General features: G+C 28.9%; 1 protein-coding gene across 2 annotated transcripts; it reads left to right on the forward strand.

The window, feature by feature from the left end:
* Positions 1-4,377: 4,377 nt before the first annotated feature.
* Positions 4,378-8,765, forward strand: LOC100777028 (guanine nucleotide-binding protein-like NSN1). Of its 2 annotated transcripts, XM_003535902.5 has the most exons (9): positions 4,378-4,537; positions 4,642-4,886; positions 5,827-5,923; positions 6,021-6,194; positions 6,285-6,451; positions 6,626-6,890; positions 7,502-7,687; positions 7,818-8,029; positions 8,167-8,765. In XM_003535902.5, the coding sequence occupies exons 1-9, from the start codon at positions 4,519-4,521 to the stop codon at positions 8,518-8,520; spliced, it is 1,719 nt and encodes a 572-aa protein (XP_003535950.1). In that variant the 5' UTR covers positions 4,378-4,518; the 3' UTR covers positions 8,521-8,765. The 2 variants fall into 2 exon arrangements, with proteins under 2 accessions (XP_003535950.1, XP_040862298.1); XM_041006364.1 differs by having other exon boundaries at positions 6,021-6,451.
* The last annotated feature ends 3,135 nt before the right edge of the window (positions 8,766-11,900 follow it).

Raw genomic sequence — 11,900 nt, forward strand, 5'->3', positions numbered from 1 at the left:
GAAACCCAGAAATGCATGGTGCGACTCGAAGAAGAAAAAAGTGCAACGAAGGCTTCCACGAGTTCACGACTGAAACGAACAGTGAAGAAGGAACGATGAAGAAGTGAAAAAGGAACGAAGCAGTGAAGAAGGAATAAAGGTGAAGAAGGAAGTCAAGGAACGAAGTCTAAATGTTTGATGCGACGTTTTAGGGTTTGGGAAATGTTTGTGTCTTTGTGACTTGTGAGATATTACTTATATATATGATAATTTTATTTTGTATTTTTTTTACTAGTAAAATACTATATTAACCCTTATATTTATGTTATACATATTATAATTTATGAGGGTATATAAGTAAAATTCTATATATGCGGGGATACGAGAACCCTGCAGGGTGGGGAACATAGTCCCCGTCCCTGTCCCTGAATTAGTAGCAAGGGGGTTTCATCCCCATCCCCGTCCTCGTGGGGAATTTTTTCCCAACCACAGGACCCTGAATGGGGGCAATCCCCTCAGGGATCCCCCCAAGTTGCAGGGAGAATTGTCATGCCTAATATGGAGTCATCCAACTAACAATTAGTTACCTGTTGGTGCAACATCTTTCTTACCCTTCTCCCTGCAAGCTGGAGGGTGGTGGAATCAACCACAACCAGCTTGGAGAGAATATTGGCTCTGCTAAGTAGGGAGGAGTAGTTCTCTATGTTAAGCAATGAATAAAATATAATTTTGGTTTTTATAAAATAAAAAATGTATGCCACCAAGAAAAACACAATAACAAGGAGCACAAGATGATGAAGAGCAAAAGTAAGAAAACTTGTTTCCCTCTTTTTCTGTTCCAACATCGAATTTAAGTGCTACGAAGCAAAGAGTTGTCACTTGATGGTTTTAAAATGTTTAAGCATTTTTTTCACAACAAATTTTCCGACGGTTAAATCAATGACTATTGTGAAATTAAAATATTGATCTAACGGTTCATAAATGTTCAAGTATGTTAGACATTTATTGAATGAAATCATTAGCCATTGTCAAATTAGAATTTCAATCTAACAACTCACAAATGTTAAAGTATGTCAAACATTTATTGAACCAAATTCACGATGTCACAAATTATAATACTGACAAAACTTCAAGCTTCCTTTATAGATAAATACATAATATATAGAATATAGATGTTTTTCTTCCCTCCATTTCCCTCCAATCAAACACTATCAATTCATATATATTTTTATATAAATTAATTTTTAAAATTATTGTAATATTAGTGAATCTCAATTTGAATATAATTTTTAAATTTAACATACTTTATGGTTGACAAAACATTTTAGTTATCTTTTAATATTTTATTAAATGAAAAACTTATTTGACTGTTCTGTACACAAGTTATTTTTTTTAACTTCTAGTGTTTCTTGTGATATTATTACAAATCGTATTTTTTAAAATACTAGTTTCTAGCTTCCAAGTTTTCATATATATTTCTTTTTTGTCATTGAATATTTATTATTTCATTGATAATATTTTCTATATAATGTAAGACTTTATTATATTTTTTCTGTATTCTTCCACTCATAGGATTTTATTATTCTTACATTTTTTAAAAATAAGATAGGATTTTATAATTTTTACCTTTTTATTATATAAGATAGTGATAATAAAAGATAATAAAATTATCTTATTTGATTATTTTTATTTGGATATTTTCATATTATACTATTTATTTTAATTATTCTACTATTTATAATATTTGTTTTATTATTCCAGCATATAGTTCAAGATATTGATATTTTTAGATGATATATATTTTTTAATTTTTTGATATTAAATTATTTATTTTAACCATTACTCTATTCACATTTTTTTATATTATTTTAATATTATACTTCAAGATGATTTAACTTAATAAAAGTGTGTGCCCTACTTAAAATGAACAGTAAAAGACTTAACATGCAATGAATTTAATAATTAAAAGTAAAATATATAATTAATCTATAATTAAAAAATTAAAAGTGTTTAAATTTAATTAAAAACCAAAGTTATAAATACTTCAAAATATATTTTTGATATTATAAATTTTATGAAAAGTGACTTTTAAAAAAAGCTCTATAGAGAAACTTATTTCAGGCTTATGTGAGGCATCAAATCATTCAATCTTAATTTCAATACAATAATCATTTGTGTTCAATCACTTGATTAAATTTTTTTTTAATTAATAATGAAAATAATTATTCTTCTAGTTGATGTATTTTTATAACTCAAAAATCACATAACTAAGAACAAAAGGCAACACCATAAAAAAATGAAAAATCATCATAAATTTATTTAATATGGTTCAGACCCATCTCTATATCCAAACCATATTTTGTTAACGCATTTGAGCCTTCATCCCTACATCTATGACCTTGAATGTATTTAACGTGGTTTAAACTTTCATTCCTAAAATTTTCTCATAACAAGCTTTTGCCTTTTGGGGACAAAGAGAATAAACTTACAAACTTTTCCTCCACATGACTCCTCTCTCACTTAAGATGACGACCCCTAATTCACGTAGGTAATTCTTCTCAATTTTTAGTGAAATTTCTTCTCATCTTAAGAATCTCTATATATAGACTTAATATCATAATCTTAAAAGAAAAAACAAATATCTAATTTATAGAATATATCTTTAATTCTAAAGGATATCATAAAAATAAGACAATATCCTTTTTAAATCTAAAAATATCCTAGGGATTTAAAATTACAAATTTGAATTATTTTCCAACAATCAACTTTATTTAGTTTAATCTTTTCTTCTTGAAATGTATATTCATTTGTTATATGTTATTGTTCAAAATATACTCCTTTATGCAACTTTATAACCTAAAAAAATAGTATTTTCTTTAAATTTTATTTAAACTAATCATTCGTGTATATTTTTTTTAAAGAAACCATTATTTATAAATTATAAGCTTAAATAAGTTTTTCATACCTAGAAAATAGGATGTTTTCAAATTATTATATAATATTCATTTTTTATCTAATAACTACATAAAAAAAATTATTTTAACTTAGTACATGTTGTTAGTCTTATTTCGTTAAGTGATGACGTGACAGATAGAGAGTCACATCATTAAGCTTAATCCTTGACATGTCATTGTCTCGTTATCATCTCCAATGACGTGTCAGTGATTAGACTTAATGACATGACACTATGTTTATCACGTCATCACTTAATGGAATGTGACTAACGACAATTATTAAGTTGAAACAAATTTTTTTTCAGCTAGTTATTTGACAAAAAAGGAATTTTTAAGTAATAATATAAGAATGACCTGTTTTCATATATGAAAAACATACTTAAATCATATATAATTGATGTTCTGTGAGTTATCATCCAAAGCATGCCAACATGTTATCCTCTTACTCACTCTTCCTTCAATGACCCAAGATATATGTATGCATCTTAATTCTTTAATTTCACCTTTAGTACTATCATTAATCTAGTTCACTTGGCTAAACATGATAAATTGATAAGTGAGCTATTGTACAATTCAAACCGTGTTTATTTTTATTCCTATCAATAAAAAATATCATATTAATTTAATGTATTTCTTATTTTGAATGAGAAATTATCTTGAAAAAATAAATAGGATAAAGTTTATTAAGTCTATATAAAAGTAAATTACATATATGTTCATCAAGTTATTTTAATTAACTTTTAGTTTTTTCGACAAATTTACAAATTTAATTGATCAAATAAAAGTGTTTGAGAAACAATTTTTTCTTATTGACTTATAATATTTGCTTTTAAACATAACTTAAATTTACTATTATCATTTTTATTTTTTATTTTTAATAAAATAATAAAATTTATCATTTTATTTGAAATTAAATTATTTATTTTGATAAAAATCCTCCTTATCATTGTTACTTAAAAACTATTTTTCAGTTTGGCCTAAACATGTTTTTCATATATGAAAAATAGGTCGTTTTCAAATTATTATCTAAACATTTATTTTTTTTGCAAATAATTATATGAAATTTTTATGTTTCAATTTAATACATGTTATTAATCTTTCATTATGATGCGACGGACGAAGTATCACGTCAAGTCTAATTAGTGACATGTCGTTGTAAATTTGCAATTGAAGACATGACAATGACAATGATATGATATGTTAGTAATTAGATCAGATGACATGATACTCTATTACTCAGGTCATTATTTGACAAAAAATTATGTCTTAAATTGAAACATATAATTTTTTCATATAATTATTTGACAAAAAATAAATATTAGATAATAATTTAAAAACAACATATTTTTTAGATATAAAAAGCTTATGTAAGCATACATTATATTACACTATTTTAAATTTTAGATAAGCTAAATATCAACAAACCCATTATAAAAAAACAAAAACCCAATAGTCCCATACTATACTACTTAAAACCCTAAGTATATCTTTCGCCTCAGTCTCTAAAACCTCAGCAACAAACACTCTTCTTCTCTCCGCCGTCTCTCTCCATTCTCTCTTTCCTTCCCCTTTTCGAGACGACAAGATGGTGAAGAAGAGCAAGAGTAAGAAAACTCTTTTTCAAACCCTTCACCACCGTCGTTGTATAATATTAATGTTTTTTTTAATTTAAAAATTATTTTTTTGTGGCGAAATTGTTGTGTTGAAGAGAGTAAGAGCAAGAGGGTTTCGCTGAAGAAGAAGTACAAGGTCATAAGGAAGGTGAGGGAGCACAACAGGAAGAAAACGAAGGAAGCGAAGAAGCTTCGATTGAGTGGGAAGAAGAAGGTTGAGAAGGATCCTGGTATTCCCAACGATTGGCCCTTCAAGGAGCAGGAACTCAAGGCCCTCGAGGCGCGAAGGGCGAAGGCAATTGAGGAATTGGAACAAAAGAAAGCCGAACGCAAGGAAAGGGTAATTGTTGTTCTTTCCTTCATTGAACACACCGTTCCATGTATTTTTTTTTTAATTCCCGCACGTAATATGTTTTGATTTGTGATGAGATAGACAGTGAAATAAATGAAAAATAAATTGTAGAAATTTGATGGAGTGATGGACCTTGTTCTTATGGAAATTAATGGGTAAACCGCCATACTGGTTGCTGAAAGTGTAAAGTCATATAAATTTTTGAATCATGGACCGAAGGGAGTGACGGATTGCACTTTCAGGAACTTTTTTTTTTTTAATTTTTATTACTGAGGGTCTAAAGTGACTACAGCTCACACTTTCGAGGACAAATTGGTTATTTACTCGAAAAACAAATTCATGGGAACTTGGGTTCTAACTGACACCTAGAGAGAGAGAGAGAGAGAGAGAGTGAAGTGTAGGAATGATGGGTGATGTGATGTGATGGGAATAGTGAGACAAAGATACATCGTAGATGTTAATGAGGTGTTCGATTATTGATAAATAGAAGTGTTTGCATGTCTTTATTCTTATCAGTGCTGATTGACATCCACTTCAAAATGGGGTGGGAAGATAAAGGAATTAGGAAGAAAAGAGAGAAGGTAGAGGGAGAGTGATATATGTGATAAGTAATGTGATGGAAAAAGAAGAGATAGGAAGAAATGAGGTGGAAGAGAAAGTGTGTGGATATTTGTAATATTTGTTTTCTTATATTATATGAACCCTTCATGTTTTCTCGTAAGTCATGATTTGTCAGCTGTATTGTTGTTGAAGATCTATTTTTATTAATTTATTAGAACTACGAGATTTAAACCTGCAGGCAAATTGATGGTGTGGATGTGTACAAAAAGGCTGACATGAACTCTAGAATGCTTCTGTGTTATGCTTCAGTCTTGATTTCTGTTTTTCTTGTAGTTAGAAACTTTACTATGTTCAATGCTTGTTTCAGGCTCGGAAAAGGAAATTGGGCTTGCTAGAGGATGAAGATAACTCCAAATTGAGTGAAATGAATACTCTAAAAGGTAGTACTGTTGGGAAGACTAAAGGTGTGTATTTATTTGTAATTGGCTGACAATTTTGTTAATGTTAAGTGCTTATTTGCCTCTATACTTATATTAATTTTTTGTTCTTCTTATTCCGTAGATAGCTCAGATAGGGCCTTTTACAAAGATTTGGTTAAGGTCATTGAAGCCTCTGATGTCTTACTGGAGGTGCTTGATGCCCGGGATCCATTGGGTACTCGATGTGTTGATATAGAAAAGATGGTGATGAAATCGGGACCTGATAAACGTCTCGTCTTGCTTTTAAATAAAATTGGTAGCTCACTGATCACATTTCATTTTGTTTCCTTTCTACTTTTTGGAATATTTATTTTTGCACTGACTAATTGTTTGGCTCTTAAAATAGATCTTGTGCCTAAAGAAGCTTTAGAGAAGTGGCTCAAGTACCTTAGAGAAGAATTACCTACTGTGGCCTTCAAGTGCAGCACACAACAACAAAGATCAAACTTAAGTGATTGTCTTGGTGCTGATACTCTCATCAAATTGTTGAAAAATTACTCAAGAAGTCATGAGGTAGCAGAACTGTTTTGGAACACAAATACCCCCTGTAATTCATGTAGTTTCTCTTCTAGTCTTATGTGATATTTGTTGCTTATCCATTAATTTTGTTATTTCTGTAATTGTCTGTTTGATTTTAGATCATTCATTGAAGGTCTTCACATTTATTTTGCTTCCTTGTATTGATAGATCAAGAAGTCGATCACTGTGGGTTTGATTGGCTTGCCCAATGTTGGTAAGAGTAGTCTTATTAATAGCTTAAAGAGGTCCCATGTTGTCAATGTTGGTTCTACTCCTGGGTTAACAAGATCAATGCAAGAGGTTCATTTGGACAAAAATGTTAAGTTGCTGGATTGCCCTGGTGTTGTTATGCCGAAGTCTCAAGAAAATGATGCTTCCGTGGTTTTAAAAAATTGCAAGAGAATTGAGAAGTTAGACAATCCAATTAACCCAGGTATATCAAGGCATTTCTTTCCCTTATTATCCAGTTATTTAGGTCTTTATAGTGCAATTCAAGATGGATGGTAGTAGCTTTATAAGAGTACAATTTGAAAAAAAATTAGTAAAGAAAATGAGCTTGCGACATTGAAGAAACACATTACAGTAGTATGCAATTTTTGCTATTCTTTGTTGCATTTTTGACCAGAATGTCTTCATATCAGGTGTTACCTTGTCCTTAAACTTGTTATGTTGCTTTCTTTAGTGTTTTGCTCAGGGCTGTCTTTTAGCGGAGATGCTATTGGCTTAATATCTGTTTTGGTGAATCTCTTATCCTATCCACCTCTCAATTAGAGTTACTTTTTCATTTATAAATTCAAATTTCAACAATTTGTGTCCTTCCTCCTGACTCTAGAATCCTGATAAAAGTGCTATTGGTTGTGTTTTACTTTTTCTAGATATAAATTGAAGTTTGTTTTATCAAAGTCAATTCTAAAATACCGAGTTAGCTCCAAAAATTTATTGTATTAATGGAAAATCTTTATGTTGAATTCAAATTTTCTGGCTATTGACTCTTGTTTCCATGATTAAATTGAAAGTCTTTTTCTTTTAACTTGGACAATGCAGTGAAGGAAATTCTCAAGCTCTGCCCTCCTGAGCAGCTGGTAACTCATTACAAGATTGGAAGTTTCAAATTAGGCGATGTTGATGATTTTCTACTGAAGGTAGGTACAGTTAGGGGCAAGCTCAAGAAGGGTGGAATAGTTGACATTAATGCTGCTGCAAGAATCGTTCTTCATGATTGGAATGAAGGTATGCATACATTGATTGATTTTGCTAAATCATATACAGAGAAACTGAAACTTGTTTCTGTTGAAGTTAAAAATGAGGAAATACTCAATGCTTTACCAAATTAAGAGAAATTTCCACTTGTATGTTTCAGGTAAAATTATATATTATACCATGCCCCCAAATAGGGATCAAGGGGAACCTTCAGAGGCCAATATAGTTTCTGATTTTTCAAAAGAGTTTAACATTGATGAAGTTTACAGCAGTGAATCTTCATATATTGGGAGCCTTATATCTGTTGATAACTTCAATGCTGTTGAAGTTCCTTCAAGTCACCCTCTCACTCTTGATGAGATGATGTTAGAGGTATGTTTCTTGAAGATGTTTAAACTTAGGAGAACATGCCTAGGGAATTGACTATTGTTGATATCAATCATACTCGTATTTTTAGTCCTTTCACATTTACTAATTAACCCATCCTCTTACAAACTATGATTTTATAGGACGAGACACAAATCAAACCAGCTGAACAAGGTGAAGGTCCTGGAAACCTGGCTGAGGTTGATGAATCAATGGAAGAAGATGATGTTGGCAAGAACAAGGGGAACAGTGAAGCTGGCATGCAAAATGAAAAATTATATGCTGCAGATGGTATGCTTAATACAAAAATGAGGCGAGCAGAGAAGAAGAAAAGGAAAAAGGCCAAGAAAGCCGGAGCCTCATCGGATCCCGTGGATGGTGATTATGACTTCAAAGTTGATTACTTCCAAAAGGGAGCCTCAATGGATGATGCTGAAGAGAGCAAGAGTGAGGATGATTATGAACAAGTCAACTCCGAGGTGCCTATGAATGAGTGATGGGGGAAATGGACTTGCCATAATTTATGGGAGAAATGAATGATGAACAAGCCAACATAGCCATAATTTTAAACATGATGTAAGGGTTTTGCCTTTTAATTTCAATTTTTGTTTCGGAGATTTTAAATTTCTGCAGTTGATCCATTATGTATATATTATTTTGGGATGGCACGAACAAAGTTTTGGATAGGTCATTGTCCAATTGAGGCATATGATTATGCAATTTTATTTCCAGATTTTTATCCTGCTCCCGTGTCTTTAATCATTTGAATAACTTATTGCAATGCCCGCTTCTATTTATTTATTTTTTGAAAATTTCATTAACTAAATTACTTTTGTTGATTAAGGCTAAGTTAAAATAATGGATTATATTTTTTTTTCTTAAAAAATATTTAGTCCTGGAACAAAAGCATGATTGGTTAAGATTTTTCAACTTCTATTCTTTAAATATTTTAGTTTTTAAAAAAAGTTTGATTGGTCAAATTTTTAAATGTTAAACTCATTAAATAATTAAAAGTAATGGGGTTCAAACTTTTATCTAGGGATTAGAAATCTTTTTTTTAAAGAGTTCAAGAACCCTTGATCGATATGTTCAGGATTAAAAAACTTAATGGATAGAGGGATCTTAGTTTAAAGATTATACTGATTTTTCTTAAAATTTAAAGACATAAAAGTTTAGTTATGGCCACATGGTATGTTTTGTCCTCAAATTTGAAATTTTGATTGAGTCATTAGTCAAAACATACTTATGCCGATAATATCTTTTAAAAGAGATTCATTTTGATTAAAAAAAAACTTTTTAAAAGTGATCTAAAATGGTCAATTAGCCTAAGTATCTACTACCTCTTCAAAATATTCTTAATCAATTGGGATGATCACTTTGTCCAAGGAAATATAGAAGAACATGCGAGTTTTAACGAAGATTAATTTCTTTGAGTGGCTTTTTGCCTACTTGCTTGCTTAGATTGACTGAGGTATGTGGCAGATCAGTTAAATTGCTTAGATGCTTAGGCCTGAACTGAGTTTAGGTAATAACTAGTCATGAAACTTGTATTGGAATCGGAAACCACAAAACTCCAAGGTATTTTTTAACTTTGTATACATCTGATAAATTGATATCAAATTGGTAATGCATGATAGCTACCGTAATGCTTTACAATTCAATGTAAACGTATTAGTCCAAAACAAGTGTCTAAGCTCATTGATATATATTAATTGCTACGACCACATTTTTAAAAGTGAAGATTTAACATGTAATCCAAACCACGTGATGAAAAGAGAACATTTAAAAGAGAATCTTCAAAATATGATTTAACATGTGATTCAAAGAGAAGAGAAAGGTAGAGAAACCAAAGTGTTTAAACTCATTGATATATATCATGGATTATCATATTCATTTGATTTGCGTACGAATTATTTTGGGTTTTGAAGAAATGATGGGCCTTTTTAGATAGTTCCCAAAGTCAAATGAGGCAATTACTTTGTGCACCAGCAAATTGCTTGTGCACCCAACAAAAGATGTGGAATTCCAATATTACCCTTCTATAAAGCTGTTACAGATTACAAATTCGTAAGTTCATTATGGATTGACAATCCGTATGCTCGTAATGGGATTACGGAGAATTAATTTAAAAATTTTAATGGCCCATGCATGAATCAAACCTGTGACTTTCACGTTATTAGCACGACGCTTTAACCAATTGAGCTAATAGATCAATTATGTTATAAAATAATTAATGTCGTTATATATAACAGTAAAATTTCTAATGTATATTTAATGCACATGTAAATTTACATAATAAATTTTGTGATAATTAATTTTGATCTAATAATTAATTTTTCTAGATATATAAATTGTAAATAAAAATCACAAGTTTAATAAAAATTTATATATGTAAAGAAATATATTATTAAAATAAATCATTGGTTAATCCGTATAACACATACAGATAGGGTAATCCGTATGAGTTATACGGATTATTCAATCCGTATAACACATACGGATTATTCAATCAGTATGTTTTTTTATTTAATTGAAAATATATTAATTTTATTTTTGTATTTAAATAATTATTCTTTTTATTTGATTATAAATATATTATTTTGATTTTTGTTTTTAAATAGTTAATTTTTATTTTATTTTTTAATTATATATATATATATATATATATATTAATTTGATTTTTGTTTTTAAATAGTTAATGTTTTTAATTTTTAATTATAAATATATTAATTTTTTTTAAAATAGTTAATGTTTTTTTGGATTATAAATATATTATTTTTTAAATAGTTAATGTTTTTATTTATAAATACATTATTTTTATTTTTTTTAAATAGTTATTGTTTTTTAATTATAAATATATTAATTTTTTTAAATAGTTATTTTTTTAAATTATGAATATATTATTTTGAATTTTAATTTTAAATAGTTATTCTTTTTTAACTAAAAATAGATTAATTTGATTTTTGTTTGTAAATAGTTATTGTTTTTTTAAGTATAAATATATTCATTTTATTTTTGTTTTTAAATAGTTATTGTTTTTTTAATTATAAACATATTATTTTGAATTTTGTTTTTAAATAGTTATTGTTTTTTTTAATTAAAAATATATTATTTTGATTTTTGTTTTTAAATAGTTATTGTTTTTTTAAATTAATAATATATTAATATATTTTTTATATATTAGTTTTTTTGTAAAAAAATAGGCAACGAGACATATTTTTTGTTATTTTGTTTAATTAATTAATTATAGTTTTTTAAGGTGCTTTTTAATAAAGAAGTTATTTTGATTAAGTAAAAGTAAATAAAAATATTTTAAAAATATATATAAAAAATATTTTATTCATTTATGTATGAAATATTAAATAGTAATTGATTGAATTATTGTTCGAATTTTGACATAAACTGTTATGATGGTTTAAATGTACAAATTGTGGTTAGAATTAGAGATTTGAGTCGAGCTATAGGCATAGTTGTAGGAAGAGCTCTTGGAGAGAAGTAAGTTGGGATTTAGATGAAGCTCCCTAGCGGTGAAGGCCCAGAGTATCTACACGTAGGCAACGGGAAGTTGCCCCTGTTGTTGAGGATGTTCAGCACGTGGATCACACAGCTGATGAGGTCCACAAAAAACCTGAAGAAGCAACTGTTGATGATGAAGTTGCACATGCCGAGGGTTTTCCAGGCGGGCCACACGACACATTAGTTCTGACTGACTATTGATAAGTGAAAAATTTCTATTATTTTTGGAATTAAATTGTTAGCACTTATCCTTTGATTGTAATAGTTTTGTTATAAACCACCCTTAAATCTAGTTGTTTATATATATTGTACATTTACTAATATTGTTGTTTAAATATGAAAGATTCATCCATGATTTGTA

The sequence above is a fragment of the Glycine max genome, chromosome 10 (genome assembly GCF_000004515.6).
Source record: "Glycine max cultivar Williams 82 chromosome 10, Glycine_max_v4.0, whole genome shotgun sequence".
NCBI classification, from domain to species: domain Eukaryota; kingdom Viridiplantae; phylum Streptophyta; class Magnoliopsida; order Fabales; family Fabaceae; genus Glycine; species Glycine max.

What these genes read in the sequence shown, in the direction of transcription:
- LOC100777028 (XM_041006364.1), top strand. An exon ending in ATTACTCAAGAAGTCATGAG is followed by an intron (nt 6,452 to 6,625) that starts GTAGCAGAACTG and finishes TTGTATTGATAG; the next exon opens with ATCAAGAAGTCGATCACTGT. An exon ending in TCTTCATGATTGGAATGAAG is followed by an intron (nt 7,688 to 7,817) that starts GTATGCATACAT and finishes TGTATGTTTCAG; the next exon opens with GTAAAATTATATATTATACC.